This window comes from Pongo abelii, chromosome 11, assembly GCF_028885655.2.
Source record: "Pongo abelii isolate AG06213 chromosome 11, NHGRI_mPonAbe1-v2.0_pri, whole genome shotgun sequence".
In the NCBI taxonomy this organism is placed as follows: domain Eukaryota; kingdom Metazoa; phylum Chordata; class Mammalia; order Primates; family Hominidae; genus Pongo; species Pongo abelii.
Genome location: NC_071996.2, coordinates 61639632 through 61662588, shown reverse-complemented (window position 1 = coordinate 61662588; position 22957 = coordinate 61639632). Strand labels below are relative to the sequence as shown.

The 22957-nt window shown below is 45.4% G+C and overlaps 1 protein-coding gene and 1 long non-coding RNA gene across 16 annotated transcripts in view; one reads left to right on the top strand and one right to left on the bottom strand.

Annotated features, from left to right (window-relative positions):
* TANC1 (tetratricopeptide repeat, ankyrin repeat and coiled-coil containing 1) overlaps nt 1-22957 on the bottom strand; it is a 262694-nt gene that overhangs the window by 32736 nt on the left and 207001 nt on the right. For all 15 annotated transcript variants that reach the window (XM_024243336.3, XM_054548917.2, XM_054548921.2 and 12 more), the window contains 6 exons: nt 20468-21075; nt 14016-14124; nt 12889-13011; nt 5389-5625; nt 3085-3270; nt 804-882 (listed from right to left, as the gene is read on the bottom strand). In XM_024243336.3, coding sequence (XP_024099104.3) covers nt 804-882; nt 3085-3270; nt 5389-5625; nt 12889-13011; nt 14016-14124; nt 20468-21075 — 1342 coding nt within the window. The remainder of the gene's footprint in view (nt 1-803; nt 883-3084; nt 3271-5388; nt 5626-12888; nt 13012-14015; nt 14125-20467; nt 21076-22957) is intronic.
* Nucleotides 5407-7913, top strand: LOC129057842 (uncharacterized). Its single transcript, XR_008522619.1, has 2 exons — nt 5407-5535; nt 7872-7913. It is a non-coding gene; the product is annotated as an uncharacterized LOC129057842 (long non-coding RNA).

Below are 22957 nucleotides of genomic sequence, written 5' to 3'. Positions count from 1 at the left end.
CATTTGGCTTATTAGGAAATAATTTAGGAGCATTTGGAAACAAATCTGTGCAAGAGAAATGGAAATCATATATACCAGGTACACACACAGAAACATAACCTGGAAATTCATTTTAAATACTCTTGCTGACATCTATTTAAAAACAACTTGTAATTTAAAGTCTTAGATTTCTAACATTAATCCAGTCAAGTGGAAAACTGGAAAGCAGCATTACTGATTTAGTCTCACAAGTAACCAACTCAAATCTTCACCAGGCTGTGCTCAGCCCAGGCTTCTCACTGTAAAGACCAATGGAAATGACTTGATAGCTTGCATTCATACGGTAACGTGAGTAAACCCCACGAGGCTGAGTTTTACCCTCATTCTGTACAGGGCAGGGCAGGCCACTGCCTTCTGTGCTGAGCTGCCTTTGATTTGTGTGACAACGGGGACAGAAGTTCACGCCTGGCTCACCGTGCACAGGTCACAGGAAGATCACATTGGTTAGATGTGTGAGATTCGGCAAACCAGAAAACAACACCTTACTTAGGTACTTCCACCTGACATTCATCAGATGTACTGTAACTGCTAGTCTAATTCAAAATAATCAGTTAATAGGATTGCTTTAAAAAATAAAATCTTATGCTTCTAGCAAAGTTTTGCTACTCATGTAGAAAGTTCAAGGAGCTCTAAACTTCAAATGCCTGTGATAAAATAAAAACAGGACTACATACATCACAGTCATTCTTAAGACAATTAGGCCAAAATAGGGCTAAAACATCAAGCAAGCTGCCCCAGACTACAAGCAGTGGCATTATAATTACCTGTTTCTCCCCACAATGTATCGGTGCCATTGACTTCTACTTCATGTTCCTTCTCCATCCCCAGCAAGCACTGGACCACCTGTCAGAAGTGGCAAGGTGATTTAATGAATTCTCTTAGCAAGAGGTGCTTATTATAGTCCATGTATCAAAGGAGAGAGTGTGTTGTTTTTTAACCATTATCTCACACTGCACAAGGAGAGAAAAATATAATGAAAACTGTTTTCAAGCATAATTCATATGCTATTCACACTTTCAGTTGGAGAATTAAAAAAAAACTCAGTGAATTTCAGCAACATGGTTCAGGATTACTAGGTACTCAGAATTCTAATGAATTCCAACATGACCCAAATATGCCAGCCTAATCAACAAAGGACACGGCAGATCACACAAAGTGCAGTTTCTGCATAAATCACAAGATAGTGAATCAATTTTTCACAAGGAAGGAAAACAAAGCGATATACCTTTTTCCAAATTTTTACAAAGTATTGTTCAAATACATTTTCTGCTGGTAGCATTATTCTTTTTCCCTTATGGGACTCTTCCTGTCAAAGGGTGGGTCAGGTCACAGGTATGGAGGCAGTAAGCCTGGCTTGCAGGGAGACGAAGCATCTGTGCCCTGGACCTGAGCCGGTGTTCACCCTGAGCAACAGCAGTGAGCAACCGGAGAACACGACAAACCCACCTTCCAGTCTCCTAGCCCACACCCTTTGTGGTAGGCTGAATAATGGCCCCCAAAGATGTCTACATCCCAATCCCCAAAGCCTGTGAATGTGAGCTTACAGGGCAAGAAGGAACTGCAGATGTGATTATGAATGTTGAAATGGGGCGATTATCTCAAATTATCAAGGTCTATATCTGATACACACCTGATCTAATCAATCCGAACCATCCTCTTAAGAGGCACAGGAGGAGTCCAGGTCAGAGGACAGAGGAAATGAGACAACAGAGGCTAAGGTGAAAGTAAGGCACTTCGGAGATGGAGGAAGGGGCCATGAGCTAAAAAATACAGGTGGCCTCAAGAATTGAGAAAAAGTAAGGAGACGGGTTCTCCCCTAGAGACTTCAGAAGGAAGGCTGACTTCCCAATAGTGTGATTTTAGACTTCTGACCTCCAGAATTCTAAGAGTAAGTGTGTGCTGCTTTAAGCCACTAAGGTTGCATCTATTTGTGATAACGGCATTAGGAAACTAACATACCCTCCAAGTCCTATGGTGAACAAACCCTGCTTTTTTCACCCTACTGGCTGTGCTGAGGTGATTTTCGCTCAGCATTTCCTCCCAACCAGCTTTAAAACAAGGGGGTTAGCATGGATTAAGACCAAGGTCATTCCTAGGCATTCATGGTCCTCCCAGTGATGACTTTTCACACTTAAAAAAAGGAAAACATCTACATTTTCATATGTGTATTTGTTTAACAGTATCTCTGTGTGTGTGTGTGTGTGTGTGTGTGTATATATATATGTGTGTGTGTGTTTAATGTTTAAGCCAGAAGTTAGCCAGCCACTATATTTCATGCTTGCGTGTGTGTCCCATGAGTTTTGAATGCCAAAGTCAGCCAGCCAGCTTCGCACTCAAATTTACTAAAGTCATTTTGGAAAAAGAATCTTACCAAATACTGGCACCTCTAATTGCTTGAAGATAATTCAGAGTGAGAAATACACAGGAGGAAGCGAGCAAAACATTATTAAATTCACAGATAAAGAAAGCCAAGACACACAGGTCAGAAGGTGACAATTAAATCTTCAAACTGAGGAATATCAACATCTGTCAGAAATAAATGCTGTATTTAACTACTGCATGGCGTTTTCATTCAGCGGAGGAGCTGTAAATGACAAGCATTCTTGTGTGCTATCAAAGCATTAAAGCTCTATTTTTAAAAATCCTTCAAATACTCAGGAACGATTTTAGAATCAGGATTCTATGTGATTATTTTTAAACGAACACAAGGACAGAAGAAATGAATCAAAGGGGAAAAAATTTAAAACAGCAGGTCTAGAGGGCAGAGCAGGGAAGGAGGAGAGTCATGAGGAAGAGCTGAGAGTGAATGTCATTAACAGGCTTCCCATAGAAGAATAAGCCTGCCTGTCCCCATCACGTGTGCACAGGAGTGTGCACTGTCACTCACGGGAAGGATGTGATGCCCATAGAAGACCTTCTACTGCAGGTGGTCAACGCCAACTGCTAGTTTTTGGCATCCTCCTCCTTTCGGTCCTTCAGTGTGTCAATTGACTTGCTGGGCTACAGCTTCTAGTTTTCCAGGAGGGAAACCCCTGCCCCACTCACCAAGCTGTGGCCCATGCTGGCGGCCGCAGTCAGCGCCTGCTGCAGGGCGTGGCTCTTCCTCAGGGCGCCTGGCTGGGGCGGAGCCGGCGACCACTCACAGGTCAGCAGGTACTGGAGAATGTCACCATGGCCCCGTAGGGCACTGTGGACAAGCGCACACTGGCCCTTCTTATCCAAGTGGTCCACCTGGGGGCAGGAGTGGGGGAAGGTTATGGCTGAGCATTACTTTGCCTCTGAGCATGCGGATGCACCACCTAACTGTGTGCAAACCCCACTCCCTGTAAGCATACGTGGGGTTCACATTCCAACTTGTCTTTCTGGAGAACACGGAACCTTAGTCTGGATTACTTCCAGATGGTAATGAATGTACCATTGCAGGCCTCAGGTTCCTTTTGCAAGATTCAGGGTCACAAAACACCCTCCTTACTCCCATGTCCCTGCAGCAAACTACACAAAGCTCCTAACTCTCTTGTGAGCATGTGTGGAGACACAGACCAAAAACTTCGGACAAAGCCCTGTGCTTCCCAACTTTGGTTGCTTGGGTGGGGCATTCTAAGTCTGCTATGACAAGCTATAATTTGGGGGAGTAGAGCCACTCTCTGGTAACTGAGCCAGGGGATCCAAAGAAAGAGAGGGATGTGGAAAAACAGCTGAGTGTGGAAGGGCAGGAAAGGAGTCCAAGTGGCATCTGATTGGGAAGGAGGTCTCATGCAGGCCGGTGGCCTGGGCATGCTGGCAAGTAAAGGGGCGGGGTGGCCACAAAGTCAGGGCAGGCCAGCTAGGCAGAAAAAGTGAGTGAGTGCCACACACCTCCTCCTCAAGGCCCCAAAGCAGTGGCAGCCCTTCATGCCCTGTCTAAACCCCAGAGTACTGGGCCTGAGAGCAGAGCCCAGAGCCTAGGCTTGCATGCCTGCCGACTCTGGGGATGCCCTGTACCCTCATTCGGAGGCTTTGCCAGAGCCCCCTGACATAGCACTCAGCCTCCTACTCCAGAGCTTTCAGCTGTGATGGGGAGAGGCCTGCTGGCCTCAGAATAAAGTGTAAAGCCCAGCTGGGATCCGTAAATGGAGGTGCGGTGATGTGCAGCAGTAACATACCCACCCCAAAGGCTTAGCCACACATTTCCCTTCTCCATGAACTGAAGTTTATGTATGTCCCAAATGTTGGATTTGAGAGAAAAAAATAAAGCTCCCACAGCTGTTATAAGCCTAATTTTTTGAACTTTAAATATCCTAATTAAAAGATAAAAGATAATTAGCAGTTTATCTCTACTGTTATTCAAAAGGCAAATTTCCCAAAAAAATGCTTCCAGTAAACCTAGCATTTACTGTGAGCTCAATATCATTCTCATTCACCCTATTAAAGCTGACAGCTCCTGGCCAGACGTGGTGGCTCATGCCTATAATCCCAATAGTTTGGGAGGCCAAGGCAGGCAGATCATGTGAGGTCAGGAGTTCAAGACCAGCCTGGCCAACGTGGTGAAACCCCATCTGTACTAAAAATACAAAAATTAACCAGGCACAGTGGCACGTGCCTGTAGTCCCAGCTACTTAGAGGCTGAAGCAGGAGAATCACTTAAACCTGGGAGGTGGAGGTTGCAGTGAGCTGAGATCATGCCACTGCACTCCAGACTGAGCGACAGAGTGAGACTCTGTCGAAAAAGAAAAAAAAGCTGATGGCTCTAGAGTAACTTGTATAGCAATACATACTTATTTCATATATGACTGAATGCTTACTCAGCAGCCCTGTGGTAGGGACTGCTGTTATGCCCATTTTACAGATAAGAAGCCTAAGTCATATACAGGCTCAATAACTTGCCCAATACCCTAGAGCTGGCAAGTGGAAAGATGAAGATTCCAGGCAATCTAGTTCCTGGAGCTCAGGCACATGGCTTCTTCATGAGTTCATGGAACTCATCTTACTGTTTTAAAAGGACATAAAATGGGATAAGAAGAAGAGAGGGGAAAAAAGCAAACATTTAAAATATTTTAAATCAATCTTGGTGCTTTCTAGATCAATACTTGCAGGCTTTTTACAGGCTGGCCCTCCTCATGTGGCTAGGAGCCAGGGTCTCCCTGGAATTCTGCTTTCGCCTAGACAACATTAAGCAGAGTTGCTGTGTATGAGCAAAACACACCTCTCTGAGGCTGCCACATTACACAGTGACCAATCCCTGGAGCCCGACCCTTTCTGTGTATGCTGTGGTTTCAGAGACAAGAGAGTCTGGCCCAGCAGATAACAATTCTAGCAATGAGATGAAGCCATTTCCCTGCCCCAGCCCCAAAAGAGCAGGCTGCCGCTTACCCTCGCTCCCTTCTTGGTCAGCAGACACACCAGCTTCATGTGGCCAGCAGCTGCTGCGTAACAGAGGGCAGTCATGCCGTTCTCCGACGTTCCGTCCAGGCAGGCACCAAATTCCAGGAGCAGAGTGACAACTTCCTCGTGGCCAAGGTGAGACTGGACGCACAGGATTGGGGCATTATTTAACACTTCTGTCCTGTAGTTCACGTTGGCCCCTCCCAAAATCAGGAGACGGCTCACCTGTTGGACAAGCCCCCCCCAACAAGATTGTCACATGTATGTCATCTAAACATTTGTGGAAATGGGCAGTATCCTCAATTTTCGGTATCATTTTAATCCAGTGGTTCTCAAACTTGAATGTGCACCAGTATCACCTGGGAATATATTAACAATGCACATTCTCATTGGTGGGAATGTAAAATAGTGTAGCTTACTGGGAAACAGTAAGATGGTTCCTCAGAAGATTAAAAATAGAACTACTGCCCCAGGCACGTGACTGTAATCCCAGCTACTCAGGAAGCTGAGGTGAGAGGATTGCTTGGGGCCAGGAGTTTGAGGCTGTAGTGCACTATGATCATGCCTGTGAACAGCCTGCTGCACTCTGGCCTGGGCAACACAGCAAGGCCCTGATCTGAAAATTTTTTTTAAAAATTTTAATTAAAAAAGTCAGTAGAGGCCAGGCGCAGTGGCTCACGCCTGTAATTCCAGCACTTTGGGAGACCATGGCAGGTGGATCACGAGGTCAAGAGATCGAGACCATCTGGCCAACATGGTGAAACCCCATCTCTACTAAAAATACAAAAATTAGCCAGGCGTGGTGGTGCATGCCTGTAATCTCAGCTACTTGGGAGGCTGAGGCAGGAGAATCGCTTGAACCCAGGAGGTGGAGGTTGCAGTGAGCTGAGATTGTGCCACTGCACTCCAGCCTGGCGACAGAGTGAGACTCAGTCTCAAAAACAAAAACAAAAAAAAACAACAAAAAATAACAATAAAACGGCCATGTGATCAGCCATCCCACTTCTGGGTACATATTCAAAAGAATTGAAAGCAGGATCTCAAAGACATATTTGCACCCTCATGTTAATTGCAGCATTATTCACAACAGCCAAAAGGTAGATGCAACCTCAATGTTCATCAGTGGATGGATGAAGAAAATGTGGTAAATATACATACAACGGATTATTCAGGCTTAAAAAGGGAGAAAATCCTGCCATATATGACAACATGGGTAAACCTCGGGGAAGTGAAATAAGTGAAGCAAGCCAGACGCAAAAGAACAAATACTGTGTGAAACCACTTATGAGATATACACAGTAGTCAAATTCATAGACAGTAGAATGAAGGTTTCTGGGCCTGGGTACGGGGGAAATGAGAGTTGTTGCTTAAGGGATATAGAGTTTTAATTTTGCAATATGAAAAGTACTGGACATCCATCGCACAACAATGTGAATATTGTTAACACTACTAAATTGCAGACTTAAAAATGATTAAGATGGTAAATTTCCTTTTATGTGTTTCTTAACCATAATTAAAAATAAGAACTAAACAAATGGCCAGGCAAGGTGGCTCATGCCTGTAATCCCAGCACTTTGGGAGACTGAGGCAGGCGGATCACCTGCAGTTAGGAGATCGAGACCAGCCTGAACAACAGGGTGAAAACCCCGTCTCTACTAAAAATACAAAAATTAGCCAGCGTGGTGGCGCATGCCTGTAATCCCCGCTACTCAGGAGACTGACGCAGGATAATTGCTTGAACGCAGGAGGCAGAGGCTGCAGTGAGCTGAGATCACGTCACTGCACTCCAGCCTGGGGGACAGAGCAAGACTCCGTCTCAAAAACAAAACAAAACAAAAACAAAAACAAAAAAAAACTAAACAACTGCAAATTCTTGGGCCCCACCCCTGATTTCTGATTCATTATATCAAAATGTGGTACATTTTAAATGAGTTCCTCGTTGATATTGACACTCTTGGTTTGGGGAACCACACTTTGAAAAAATCACTGTTTAACCTCAACAAAACCAGGAAATTCATTTTCCTGGCAATGAAGTAATAATTGTGGCTGGGTGCAGTGGCTCACAACTGTAATCCCAGTATTTTAGGAGGCTGAGGAGGGAGGAATGCTTGAGCCCAGGAGTTTGAGACCAACCTGGGCAACATGGCAAGACCTTGTCTCCATAAAAAATTTTTTAAAAAGAAAAAAATAGTCATGGTGTTAATAGTGAGATAAGGCCAAAAGTAAATACAAATACTTTATAGGGATGTGTTCCTAAAAGAAACAGAAAATATGGAAATGTCCACATGTGCCAGGATTGTCCGCAGCATAACACTGCTAGAAAATAATGTGCTGCTTCCACTAATTACTATATCCCCCACTTAGTAATCTCCCTGGATCTAGGTATTGGGAAAAGCTTTTTATCCACAGGTTTTAAAATAAAATCACTGAACATATGCAAATTTTAGGTATATTAATATTTTTTCTTTCAGATCTTCAGATCATTAGATACAAATGATGATCCTTTAACAGCTATTAAGATGTCCAGTGTGTTTCTTTCAATGGCTCACGTCAATGGTCCTGACCCACATCAATCACTGCCCCTGACAAAGCCTGGCAGGTCCTCCACCTGCCCACTAAATGTGAAAACCACAGAGACTGTCATTTATTGACTAGAGACACATGGGGATCATTAAAAGATAAAGAGAGATGACAAGGTATAAAAAATTCAGGGTATTTCAGTGATATGTGTCCACAAGAGTAGCTGACAAACAGAATATTCACAAACAGATAGGTCTGAAAAATTATACTACCAAGTGGTAAAACCGTAACTCACAATGGCGTAGCAACAGGTTAGAACCCCAGGTGTCAAATTTGAAGATGTCTTGGCTGCTGAAGCTTGAACCTCTGTGATCCAGGCCTCCAGCTTCCTCTCTGATCTTCTCTGCAGAATCCTTCCCTCACTGCAGCCACCTTGGACCCAACACGTGCTGTGACAATGCCAAGCAGGGCCAGCCTCATGGTCTCTACCCCCTTTTAGTTCCCTGACTGGAATGCTCATCCCATAAATACAATCACTTCCTGCAGGGCTCTGCTCCAGTGCCAGGACTCGGGGGAGAGTGTACCCTGCCTCCATGTACTCACCACCTGTGCATGCACCCAGGCCCTCTCTATCCCTCAGCATGCTCTGTTTTCCTGCTTAGTCCACTGCACCAGACACTGGTTCTACGATACAGAAGTTCACAGAGAAGAAAGGCAAACAGAGCCTCTCTATGGATGGGGATGACCCACACATCAGTTTCTTCAGACTGTTGGGACTGCCATCTACATTTAAGGAAGAACAGGCCATGTGCAAGTGACAAGGAGCCAGCCAACCACCTGACCACCACCCCGCTGTTTACACCATCAGAGAGACCACTGTCTAGCCAGATCCAGGTGAACACCAACCCAGCCTCTAGGTTCTCACTGTCAACTTGCACTTGTGGAGGAATGGATGAGAGATCAGAAAGAGTGTCCAGTCCTGACGCTGCTGTTTCATGGGCAACTTCAGGCAAATGACTTAATTAATCCCCACCGAGCCTGCTCTACAGATCTATATAGGCTTGCTTTTTAAAAATGCCACCAGACTCTGATCTAATTCAAAAGCATTGTAAGACTGCATTATGCTACAATATTAATAAAGGTGTGGCTGGGTGTGGTGGCTCACGCCTGTAATCCCAGCACTTTGGGAGGCCGAGGTGGGTGGCTCACCTGAGGTCAGGAGTTCGAGACCAGCCTGGCCAATATGGTGAAACCGAGTTTCTACTAAAAATACAAAAATTAGCTGGTTGTGGTGGCACATGCCTGTAATCCCGGCTACTCGGGAGGCTGAGGCAGAAGAATCACTTGAACCCAGGAGGCAGAGGTTGCAGTGAGCCAAGATCACGCCATTGCACTCCAGCCTAGGCAACAAGAGCAAAACTCCATCTCAAAATAATAATAATAATGATAAATAAAATAATAAAAGTGTTTTAAAAATCCCTTTGAATAACTGTTAGTGTGGACAGAATAAGATTATGCTGAAGAAATACGTGAGGATTTTATTAAGGCCAATGAAACCCGTCCTCAGCAAGAGAAGTAGAGAAGATACACGTCTGGAAATACATGCAGTGCCACCAAGGGGCACACCAGACTGCTAGCTACAGGACGGGCAGGATCATTTGTAAATTCCCTGGATAATTTTGCCAGCCAGTTACATTCTGTCCTCCCCCATCAACCCCATACCTTCTTGAGATCCATGGGCCTAAAAAATGAAGGATTAAGTGGTGTGAGTTCTCAGCCAGCCCCCAAACTAACCTACTGTGTGATTTTCAGAAAATTCCTCAACCTCTCTGTGCTTTAGGTGCCACCTAAGAAAACAGCAGCCTGCCATCCCATTCCATCTAACAGGTACTCTTTTGCTAATAATGGTGGAAGGTATACTTGGAGTACCATGATGAATCCCTTATAAGAGTTTACCTGGAAGGCATGTGCTCAGGGCAGAGGTTTCCTAAAGATGTCATCAATTCACACTTCCTCTGCTTCTGGGAAAAACATTTTCCTTTGTTGGTGTAATGCTGTAGGTATTTTTCCACTTAACCCTCCATCATCTTCCCCTAAACTATGGTTCTTAACCTTGATGCATGCTGAAACCACCTGGGAGCTTGAAAGTTTCCAATACCCTGGCCCCACTCTTGGACAGTCTGACTTAACTGGGGCTGGGGCTGTGGTGCCCAGAGCCCCCAGGTGATTTTAGCTGGCAGCCAGGGCTGTAAACACATCAAGTGATAAAGGCACCTGCAGAGCAAGAGCTTGCTGAGTGTCAGGCGCCCTTCCAGCTGTGTAATTTTGGAAAGTAACAACTGCCCTAAACCTCAGTTTTCTCATCTAAAAAAATAAGGATAAAAGTTTCACTTCACTTGGTGGTTGTAAAGATTAAAAATCAATGTGTAAAAAAAAAAGTGTATGTATATATATGTGCACTAAGCATTTAGCACAGCACTCAGCATCTGTACATGCTAAATAAACATTAATCGATGTTATAATCAACCTTTCATGGAGTCTTCAGAAACGACAAGAACTCGGGTCCCTGACCTCTGGAAGGCACAGGAGGGTGCTCTGCCCTCCTGTCCACATCACCCTGCAGGCCCAGCCTGGGCTGTTCACCAGCACAGAGCAGCAGGGACACCTCATGCTGAGATGCGGGCAGAGGTAAGTCACCTGCAACCATCACATCCTCAAGGTCGGCAGCTCCTGTTAACAAGCACCAACTGGCACATCCAGAAGTTCCCAGGTGCCTACAGCAGAGCCACTGTTTCCAGAGATGAGGAAAAGCACTAACAGCAATTCATGTAAACATAATAAATGCCAAGTATGTTCCCAGTAACTTTAACATCTCAGTAAGGTTTCTCATCACTTGAGAAACAGCCTCTTTTGTGTCTCCACTTTATAGGTGAGAAAGCCAAGGCTCAGAAGGAGTAAGGCAGAGCTGAGCACTAAGCACAAAGCTAATGACGGTCACAGAGCAGCCAGGTGGCAGAGCAGCAGTCTTGGCTGAGACGGCACTGTGCTGAAGGAACCTGTTTAAATGATTCATCCTATAGATTTTCCCCCAACGATATGGAAATTTTTCGACCATGATCACAGAAGCCCTCCTTGGACAACACTCGGAAGTGGTGGTATCTCTCAACTTCTGGATTTAATGAAAACAGAAAAACAGGAAGGGAGCTTGGGATATGCGAGGCAATACGATCATGAGGACCAGAAGAGGCTTGGCCAGGGTGGTCATAGGGCAGAATCAGCATTCCCACTAAGTACACTGGAAGCTCACACAAGCACAATTGTTTTTAAATGTGTCCTTCCTGACTGTGATGCAGGATATGACTGGATCTCCCGGCCAAGGGAAGTTGGGCCAAAGGCCACGCCTAGCTCCTGTTCTCCTCTCCTTTCTGTTGTCAGCTGAGAAAAGAACTGCAACCTAATCCTCCACAGCTTGCGGCTGGCCACCAGTCCTATGAGATGGTACAACAAAGCCACTGGCTGGATGGGACCCCACTGGGCCAGTGGGGCCCAGGCTGGCCCCATCCTGGCCTGGCCACAGGAGACAACATGGTTAGAGACTGCTAGCATGCCACTGCAACTAAAATCCATTTACCAAGTAATCATCCCAGAGCAAGTCACTTTAATTTACCAAAGTGGCAAACTGCAATTATTGTTCAAAATGACATTCATTCCTGTATGACAACATTTAATACACTCTAAAAAAAGTTCCTTAATTGCATGCATAATTTAAAATTACTGTAATTTGTTCAAGATCCTGTGAAAACCTTTTTCCCCCCTTGAAAGATAAAAGAAACAGAAGGATAATGAAAAGACTTAAGATTCTATAACCACATTATAGAAATAATTTGGGAGATGGTGTAGATGTAGGTGACACTGGAGTTTTACAAAACAAAGTAAAAATGATTAACTCTTAAAATCGCACATACGTTAAAGAGGAAAGTTTATAATCTCAGGAGGGCCATGCTCATTATACTGTTATGCAGTACCTTTAAATTTACTGTCTTAAAAACTTGTACTCAACAGATGTTTCCCATTTACTTATTTCCATATTAAAATAAATTCTATGCCCAGAAATTCATTAACGTATGAAAACAGATATTGCCATTTTTATTCTCATCTTTCTTATGATTATAGAATTTTATTAGTTATGGAGAAGCCAAGAGATATACTCTTAGCTGAAATGAAAGATGAAACAATGTGAGTGATTCAGGGGGAAGACCTGCCTCACTAAACTGCCCCAGGGCTTCTACAGGCAGCCTGGTACATCAGGGCGTGAGGCTGAAAGGCCTGGACACTGACTGTCTTTGTGACCTTAACAGGCTACTTGGCCCCTGTGTGCTTCAGATTCCCAGGCTACATGAAATCAGGAAGAAAAATCTACCTTAAAAAGCTGAGTGGAACATCATGACATGAAAGCCACTGACCAAGAAGTGAAGAAGCTCTTGGCTCCACAGAAGGCCATGCTGATACCCTTTCCATAGGCAGAAATATGTGTACATGAAACCTCGATGATTGTTTTTCTGTGTACTTATCTCTATGCATCACCCATCAATGCTTAATTTCCCATGAACTCTAAAGAGATGGTCCAGATTAGTAACCCAGGACACTTAAAAAATCCATTTTCCCTAGAAATCTCTCTGATCTTTGATTTCTTTTGTAAATTGCTTCCTTATCACATCTGCTGTGAAACAGTCACCACATGTGCACAGAGCAGCCTGACCACCCACATCTTCCTGCCAAAGAAAAGCTAAACTTCTGGAAGAACGAGTAATACAGTGCCCAAGCCTGTGTGATCAGGGAAGCACATCATTAGAAGCTCCTCTGCGTCCTCTCACCACCACCCCCTCAGAGGGAAACAGGGCTGTTGGAGGAAAGGCCAGCAGCCGCCCAGGGCTGGGTCTCCGGCTCTCTGTGCAGAAGGTTGCTCACCTTCACGTTGGGAGTATAGAGATTCCTGAGAGAGGCCAGGGCGGCGGACAGCCCCTCAGTGCTGTAGCCGATCCACAGGGCTTGGAGATGGCTTGAAGAAATTCCCGTCTTCTTACTGAGGCCCTGGAAACAATCAGAGACAGATCTTGGAAACAATCAGAGACAGATCTGCCTGAGCATCTCCTTCCCACCTGCAGGGTCACTCTGAAAGTGGGTCTGCCACAGAGGGTGCAGATACCTGCAGAAGGCACGGGGTCACACACAAAGAATGCCTGGACACGCGAGCTTTCACTACCTGAAACCAAAGGTCAAGGAACCAGCCTAACTTCACTAGGTTAACTGTGTGCCTTGGGAGAGAGATGGCAGATGAGAGAGTTTCTCTTTGAGTCAGATTCTTGCTGTGTCGCCCAGGCTGGAAGTGCAGTGGTACAATCTCAACTCACTTAAACCTCCACCTCCCAGGCTCAAGTGATTCTCATCCCTCAGCCTCTCAAGTACCTGGGATTACAGATACATGCCACCACTCCCAGTTAATTTTTGTATTTTTAGTAGAGACAAGGTTTTGACATGTTGGAAGTAAATTAGAGGAAGAATAAATGGCAGAATTAGAGTATCACTATCTGAGCCCCACAAGGTGGAGCGTGCCTGTAGTCCCAGTTACTTGGGAGGCTGAGGCGGGAGGACGGCTTGAGCCCAGTGAGTTATGATCGCACCACTGCTCTCCAGCCTGGGCAAACACAGTCAGAAAGTCCAGGTGGTACAAAATCACACAGGTCAAGAAACTCAGGTTCTCGAACAAATCAATAATAAGGAACAAAAAGTAATGAACAAAGTGGAACCTTTAGATAAAAAGAAACTTATCAGAGATTGAAAGGTGGAAAGAAGTAAAACTTAAGCATAGCACTCAGATATACATTTGAGCAATCAACTATAGCAAAATGCAAGGAAATGCCCAGGCTGAGTCAGAACAGCGGTTACTTTTGGAGAGGGGCGGCAGAAGGAGGTTGCATTTGGGCTGAGGTGCGTGAAGGGTTTCTTGGATGGCTGACAGAGCTGTCTAAAATCTCCAAAGCAAAACCTCAAAATGACAACAAAGAAACCCTTCCCCAAGCTGGTGTGCATCTCACCTTGAAAATGTGCGCCTTCAGGATGTGGTGGCCGAGCTCCATGGTCTGCTGGCGGTTCAACTTGCCCTCCTGACGCGAGAACATGAATGCCAGGAGTGCGTGCCCGTTCCTAGGGGAAGGAATACAAAGGCTCATAGCAGAAGAGCCCATTCCACCACACCGCAGACCCACTTTCAATTCACCACCCATTGCTTTAGTCATTGATTTATGCCTGTGACAAAGATATAAACTCTGGGAGGCTAAGGGTCTCATCTGAGTCATAATGCCTAGCAAAGTGCTCAGCACTTGGTAAACACTCAAATGTGTTTCTGGAATGCATGCACGAATAGACACAGAGCGCAGAACCATCCCTGGGCCTGACCTTCAGGTCCCCTCAGGATCACCACCACTAGGGGTAGACAAGAACGAAGTCTCATGTGGAAAGGAGAGAAAAGCCAGGCCATGCTAGGTGACAGCTCATGATCAAGAAAGCAGAGAATTCTAGGCTTGGATGGCACACAAGTCCCTGTGGTGAGAATAAGGCTAAGGCATCTAAGTGGGTTTGCTGTGGCTGGCACATGGTGGACATCCAGCCAACAGCGCCCATTTCCCTTTTGTGAAGGTACCATCCTGCCCATTTTCCTGCCCATTTCCCTTTTGTGAAAGGGCCATCCTGCCCATTTGCCCTCCATGTCCGTAGGACTCACTCTGTCTTCCTGTGGACCCCACGCCTTTGAGCCAATTAGTTTCTAAATGACACACAGTTGCTTATTCCAATAGGAGTGACTTCTATGCAATGTAAATTACTTTCATTTCTATCATCCTGTCAGCTTTGAGCTGTTTGGTTGGGGAAAAGCAGGTAGTTGTGGAGGGAGGAAAAGATAAACATTATATGTTTTAAAACACATCTTCCTAGTAGTTGCTAATCTAGATGATTAAAAGCCTGCATTATTTAAACTGCATTTGTCTATCCAGATGCATGCCTGCTTCTCAAATAGGTTATAAACTGTGTTAGAGATGAGGAAATCGAGGCAGGTGGAGGCCAAGGAACCAGTTTTTATACTACAGGGGAGGGCATGACGTTTAAGGCCACACTGCCCACTGAGTCTCATCCAATGTCTTGTAATGGCCTGAAGTTTTCCCACGAGCACATGCCCTGTCATCCCCTGGACACCTTCCACATCCCAGATCTTGAGCCTGGGATTCCCCTCTTCCCTTGTTCCCATGGAAACCTCTGTCGGCGTCTCTCTAGTGCTCTAGGCCCCCATGGCCTCGCCAGGTCCTACCCATGGACTGATCCCAGGATTCAATCTGGCCCAGTTCATGTCAGTTGGGAGCCACTCTCCCAACCACAGGCTAAGTCCTCCTAAGTCTCCCAGTTGGCCGAGCTCTGTGGCCAGGCCAACCGTGTCCATCACAAAGACACACTATCACCTTACAGGGTGATGACCACACACCCCTTGGTGGCCGGGCCTAAGGTTTCCAGTGCTCCCAGCTGAGCACACGGCATCCCACCTCTCTGAGGAGACAACTCCCCATGCCACTGCTCCCCACCTATGCCCCTGCATACCCTGCTTATCGTTCCTCCCTGCCCTCCTGTTCTTGAGACCAAGCAATCCCCCTTCTAAGACAATCCGCATTCATGATTCTGTTCATTTCCAAAGCTTCCAGGTATCAAGCTCTTACTCTATGCCAGATGCCGAAACCTAACTGAATTATCTAATTTACCTGCACAATCCTGTGACTAAGTACTATGACCCCCATATGCTTACATGAAGAAACAGATGCCTGAACAGGTAAAGCGACTTGTCCAAGACCACATGGCTAGATGACAGAGCAGAGATTTGAACTAAAGTTGGTCAGACAGGAGAGCCTGTGCTCTTAACCTGTGGAGCTTGAGTCCTCCTTCATTCATTCACAGCTACACCTTATCACTGGCACCACGTCTGACGGGGGGATTCTATGGGGAACAATGCAAGGTGCTTCCATTGAGAAGCTCTGAGCGATGGGAGGGGACACGCAAACAATGTGCAAGTCAGCTAACTGGGTGCTGTGAACAGATTCCACGTAAACAAAGAAGAGGCAACCTGCCCCGTCACTCAGGCCCTGGTCCCTCCTCCTCACATTCCCAATTTCTCCTCCTCCTCACATTCCCAATTTCTCCTTCTTTATGGATCTTTCTCCACACTATCTCTCAGTGATGTTTCTGACAATGTCCCAATCTCCTGTGTTATTAAAAAACAAACAAACAAACAAAACCACCCACCCCCTAAGATCTTCCACCTCCCATCCCAAGACACTGGCTCCCTCCTCTTTCTCTCCTCTCAACCCAACAGTCAGAGTCTCCTAAGGATCCGGGACCCTCCTCCCTCACTGAAAATCCAATGGCTTCCTCTTAACCATCATTTCCCTTCACCTCTTGGCAACACTTACATCCATAAGGTCCCTCCCTGAAACCCTCCTCCACGCCCTGGAAGCCCAGTGCTATCTTTTCTCTAATGACATGAGCTTCCTCACCAAGTCATGCCAGACACGTCTCCGTCAGTGATGCTAGATCTTCAACTGTCAGCTTCTCCTCCAACCTGCCGACCCGCCCTGGCCCTGGAACCTGTCTGCCTGGGACAGATGGCTATCTTGCAATCTCAACTGCTGAAAACTAAAACCAGCTCTGTCCCTGCAAAGCCTGCCACATACCCTGCCTTTCTTACCCTTCCCAAGAGCAACGCCACACCTAGTTTCTGGCTCTTCTTCCTCTACTCTGCCCATGAGGCCAAGCCACAACAGCTACCTCATGTCAGCAAGGCCCGTCTCTATCCCCAGTCCCCCCAAGTCCCCACTCCTGACTGGTATAGTAGGCCCCCCACTCTCTGTGCCCTGCACACTCCTTCTGTCAGCTCTTTCCTCTCCTCTGTTCCATGAAAAAAGGTCAAGTCAAACTAGATTCGCTGTTGCAGAACACGGCCTGCTCATTCTGATGCGACGTCTTCAATAGCTCCTCCTGTCTGCAACAGCCTTGTTCTACCTACTAATACCTATTCACTTCTCGAGTTAACAGAGAACAGAGCTAATAGGGGACTGTTCTAGATGAGACTGCCTGTGCAACCCCAAAAAACTGATGGATCTTAAAAATGGTCATCAGTGGCTTCTAGTGCCTACAGAGACATGATGATGTCATGCGCCTCCTGAGAGAGGTACTCACCACCACCTACTAAGTGTTCTTGTTTAAAAAATATAGAATCTGAACAAGCCTCTAAACTTCACTACCAATTTATAGGAAATAGGGGTGAGAGGAATACATGAAAAAACAACATGAGGACACAAAATTCAGACGATGGGAAACTATACAGGATGAACTACCCAGCTGCCCTTTTTAAACAAATTGTGAGGAAAAAGAAAAAAAGATGAGGAGAGAAACTATAGATTAAGAGAGATAATCGAATGCATTTTATGGACTTTTTGGATCCTGATGTGAACATACTAAAAAACAGAAATTTGAGCATGGCTAAATGTTTAAGATTATTAAGAATTTGCATTAATATTTTAGGTGCAGTAATAGCTTGGTTAAGTATGAAAATATCTCTAAGATGAATATTCAGTTATTTAAAGTAAAATGTCATGTTTACAATTTAACATACTTCAACAAAAAAAAAGGAAACAGATGTAGCAAATATTGCAAAATGTAAATATGTTTAAGTCTAGGTGGTATGAATGAAAACTCAAACTATTCTTTTTTTTTTTTTTTTTTGAGACAGTTTCGTTCTTGTTGCCCAGGCTAGAGTGCAGTGGCACGATCTCGGCTCACTGCAACCTTTGCCTCCTGGGTTCAAGTGATTCTCCTACCTCAGCCTCCCAAGCAGCTGGGATGACAGGTGCTTGCCACCACACCCGGCTAATTTTTCTTTTTTTTGTATTTTTAGTAGAGACTGGGTTCACCATGTTGGCCAGGCTGGTCTCGAACTCTTGACCTCAGGTGATCCACCCATCTCTGCCTCCCAAAGCGCTAGGATTACACACGTAAGCCACCGCACCCGGCCAGACTCAAACTATTCTTTATCTTCATAATTCTATTTCTGGAATGCTAACCTAGGGCATAATCAAAAATAAGAGAGAAGAAAGGAAAGAAGGGAGGTAGTACATAGTCTTAAGATCTTATTTAATAGCTACCAACACTCAGTGAGAAGACACTCATTTTTTATAGATAAGGAAGGAAGGCATGGAGAATTAAAATATATTTCATGCAGAGAAAAATATACAAGAATCAATGGAGGATTTGAATCCAGACCTGCAAGGCACCAAGACATGACAGGTTGTTCTGTTTGTAAGTAATTTAGAAACAACTTAAAAATCCAACGAGGGTATAGTGAAGTACATAATTATTTGCCTCCTAGGAGTTTTGCACAACCATGAAAAATGAAAATGACACTTTTCTAAGACTTCTAACAGCTTAGTAAAGTGCCTGTGATGTGTTAAGTAAAAACCCAGACAAGAATTCTAAGAGAAAAAGAAGATTGGTATATCATTTAAAATGCTACAGAAAGAGGCAGAAATAAAAAATGAACTGTCTTTGTCTGAGGGTTGAAATTTTCTCCTTTTATAATTAGGGCAAAAATACCACAATTGGGAGTTGGGAAAGAAATGCTACCATTTTTCGAGGCCCAACCCACCATCATCATGTTTTAAAATCACCTCCCCAGGCCCCTTTACTTCCGCTGGGAGCTTCTCCCTCTCGTGAGGTCCGCATGAAGTGTGCCTCCCTCTCGCAGATCACTTCCTGCCTCCCCTGCCCTGTGTGGGAAGCCCTGAGAGCAGGGTACTTGTCCCAGGAATTGGTGTCTGCCACAGTACTTTGCACATAACTGCATATAACAAAAACTGTTGCTGAACTGAATCCAGTAGCTTCCTTCCAACATTGTTCTATATCCTCTCAATTGAATGAAGCTCAAATACTACAGGGGTCTTGGGAAAATGGTAACAACTCACACCACCCAGGAGTGAGTGCTTCCTTAAATTCTGTACCCTTGGTACCTCTCTTGCCTCCACCTAGTCCAGGTCCTGCCCCAGGGGATGTCCCCATGCCTGCTTTTAAGAACACAGTGGCATTCAGGAGCCCACAGGCACCCACCCTAGCTCTGACCTAGGCTATATAACCTCAATGCCCACCAATACCCAGAATGAAGTGAAGCTTAATGAAGACTACAGTCCAGCCACTTTAGCCTCCAACCCAGTAACAACCTACACTTCTGATGGAGTCTTTCAATTTGTTTTTATGTCTCTACAAACTCAACTATAGTTAATCTTCCTAGAAAATGACTGGACTTTTCCTAGAAAGTAATCTGACTTGGCTAGAAATGTCACAGCACATGTTTCACCTAGCTATTATGGTCTGGCTAAATAACCTGGATGTTAGTTTATTGCCCCAAACCAGGTTCAAAAGATAACAACAAACCTTCAGCCAGTGTTACTGAAGAAAACAATAACAGCCCCAACATGAACAGCAGCCAGGCCTATCAGGTGGATCTTCGTCAATATTCACAGGGAGGAAAGTGGCTGTGAGGCTCCCAGGGCTCACCAATGCTTGTTCACCTCTTCATTTCTGGATCCCAGCATCTGGTCAAATGCCTAAGGGGTCAGCTGAGCAGCTTGCCAGCCCTGTTACTAGAGCAGGGGGCAATTCTGGCTCACAGAGAGCAGAAGCCACTCAAGACAGCAAAGACACAGGCCAAAGCCATGGCCAAGTGGAAGTTGGGGGCTTGCCATATACATATCTGAAAGCATCTGTACCCTCAAACTTTCTGACCTCTCATGCTGTTACCAGGCCACACAGCGGACAGGCTTCCCTCTCCATCCCACTGTGATAACAGCAGCCCAGGCAGCAAGGAGAACTGCATCCTAGCCTGGTCCAGTCCGCCACACAGAGCTCATCAACAAAGGGTGAGGGGTGTGGATCGGGGAGGCTAGATTGGATCATGGTGCTCCCTCTGGGCTCACAGATATACCTGATCCCTGGGACAAGTCACTCCATGTTCAAGGGGTGGCAGGGGAGTGGAGGTGCTGAGGACCCATGACAGTCTGCAGACACACAGGGAACACCCTCTAGAGAAGCCCCCTGTTCCCAGGGGCTGATCTCAAACATTCCCATGCATGACCCTGCAGAAGCTGGGTGGGGGAGGAGACGGGGCTCCATGAGAGAATGGACAGCAAGGAAGGACCACACAGGCACCACCCAGCTTCTCTTTTATCCACATGTACCATCCATAAGGGACTCCTAGCAATTAGAAGGCAGCTTCTGTATAGAGAATTCCCCATTGCCTATCCTTCTGCCAAAAAGGAAGAAAAATAATAAAACAAAGCAGTAACACTGAATTAGTCGTCTGGATTGCCCTTCCATTGAGACATGCGCATCACATTTAAATCCTTTCCCCAGCTGCACATGAGATTCCCTGCAAAGAGCTGACAGAAAGCGCCTGCCGTACCTGGGCTCACACAGGAAGGCCGTGTTTTCCCCGTCTGCTCTCCAAACAAGCCACTCCCTGAAGGACGGGTGGCAGAACATGCGGGTTTTGTCTCGCCTCTTAATGAGGAAGCAGGAGAGGGCGTCCATCCTCTGCTGAAAGTCTTCCCATCCCTGCTCCCCCTGGATGTGGCCGGCATTAATAGCCTGAAAGATCTGCTCGTCTGTCATGGGGTGGAGGGATGCGAGGGCCACGTTGAGAATCGGAAGTGCCCTCTCAAAGGCGGACTGGGTCATGAACTTCATGTTGCACTGAAGCAAATAGAGCTCAGAGAGAGACACGGGCACCACCTTGTAGCTGGCACTCTTAATGACCAAGTGGCCCCTTTGGAAGAGGTCCAGGGTGAGCTTGAGGTACAGGTATGAGCCAAGGCTCCGCAGCACCAGGTGGCTGCTCACTTTTCCAATGAGCGTGGCATCGGCCTTGCCGTTCAGGGAGATGTTGCTGAGGATGTCCTGGCTGCTGTGCACCCTGTGCTGGACGTAGGCATGCAGGTCACTGTGGATGTCTTTGTTGTCTGGGAAGTCATCTAAGGAAAGCTTGACAAATGGCAGCGCACTTATGATTTCCTGGGGGGAGAAAACAAAAACCCACAGTGTCACTCTACAGGGATTCCTTTTTTATTTTAGCAGCATTTTCAACCAGATTCACTAGTTTTGTTTCAAGGAGGATTTTCATGGATTACAGGGACTCATTGTTTTGTATTAAAACGTGTAATAGGATAAGGTGAAGATAAAAAGCTTATGTGAAAGAAATCCTGATGGGAGATGGAATCAGTAAATGCTATCCTGAGGCCCTCATCCAAGGACCCTGAGCCTAGCGAGCAGAGTAAGAGCCCTGTGCAGACAGCGGCAACGAGGCCAGGGCCAGTAAGGGCAGTGAGACTCTGCAGGTGACCTGATACCCATAATCCTTACACTGTGAAACTGCTTATATAACAAGGACAAACACCAACCAACACTGCACATCTAAGAACACGGCCAGACGCCAAGATAAAAGACATCCTTCTTTATGCATCAAACACTGGGGCTGTGTAACCCAATCAGGAAATCTGAGTCTGCCCCGGGCTGTGTCTCAATGACAGCGCATCTTAACAAAGCTGCCTACTTTGGTATAGCACGTTATTTTATTAATTGCTTTTTTAAAGTAAACTTTTAAATTGAAGTCTAACATATGAACATATGATTTGTGCACAAATCACAACTGCACAGTGTCACTAATTTTCACTAAGTCAAATATACCTATGTAACCAGCACCCAGAAACAAAACATCCTCAGCTCCCAGAAGCCTCATGTGCCCTTCCCATCTCTTCCCCATTCCAAAGATTAAGAACATCTGACACCTAACAGCAAAGAAGAGTTTTGCTTTTTTAAAAACACTTCCCACTATTGTTTCTGAAGTATTTAAATGCATGTGCTCATTTAATATAACAATGTAGATAAAGAGGGCAGAATACAATTATTCCCATTTTACATGGATGCTATCTGAAGCTCTGAAAACTTACACAGCTGGGAAGAGGAACGTAAGATTCCTGGCTCCTATGATCTACTGATGGCCAAATTGTGCTTACTATGTAAAAAAATGACTGAAAAATATACAAACTGAATGTCCAAAAAACATGCATCAAGTTCAACTGAGATCTAATTTCAGTTTTCATAATGAAAAAATTCCAAATGCTGTTTTTAAATAAATATCATAAAAGGGCAAAAATCAAAACCTAATGTCTAAAAGTCTTCACTGAAAAAGGATAGGTATAGAAAGAGTCAATGGTTAAGATACAATTTCAGGGTTTAAGTGAGGAAGAAGATGGAGGAGAAAAAAAAAATCACCCTACCCCTCACTGCGAATGTTACCTCATGCTTAAGTTTTATGAAAAAATAGACCTCTGGGAATAGGCCTTAAAAATCTTTTACCTTCAGCCAGGCGCAGTGGCTCACGCCTGTAATCCCAGCACTTTGGGAGGCCAAGGTGGGCGGATCACCTGAGGTCAGGAGTTGGAGACCAGCCTGGCCAACATCGTGAAAATCCGTCTCTACTAAAAATACAAAAATTAGCTGGGCGTGGTGGCCAACATCGTGAAAATCCGTCTCTACTAAAAATACAAAAATTAGCTGGGCGTGGTGGCGGATGCCTGTAATCCCAGCTACTCAGGAGGCTGAGGCAGGAAAATCACTGGAACCCGGGAGGTGGAGGCTGCAGTGAGCCAAGATCATGCCACTGCACTCTATCCTGGGCGACAGAGCGAGACTCTATCTCAAAAAAAAAAAAAAAAAACAACAAAAAAAAAACAACCTTTCACCTTCATTTTTTCCTTCAAAAAAACACAAAGCCCCACAGTAAACCCTTGCAAATAACTACCAGCAGCAGCAGCTTTAAACTCTGGCAGGCCTCTTGGCCCCACACATTCCATGATGGTAACCAGGGCTAGATGCCACCATTTGAAAAGTGAAC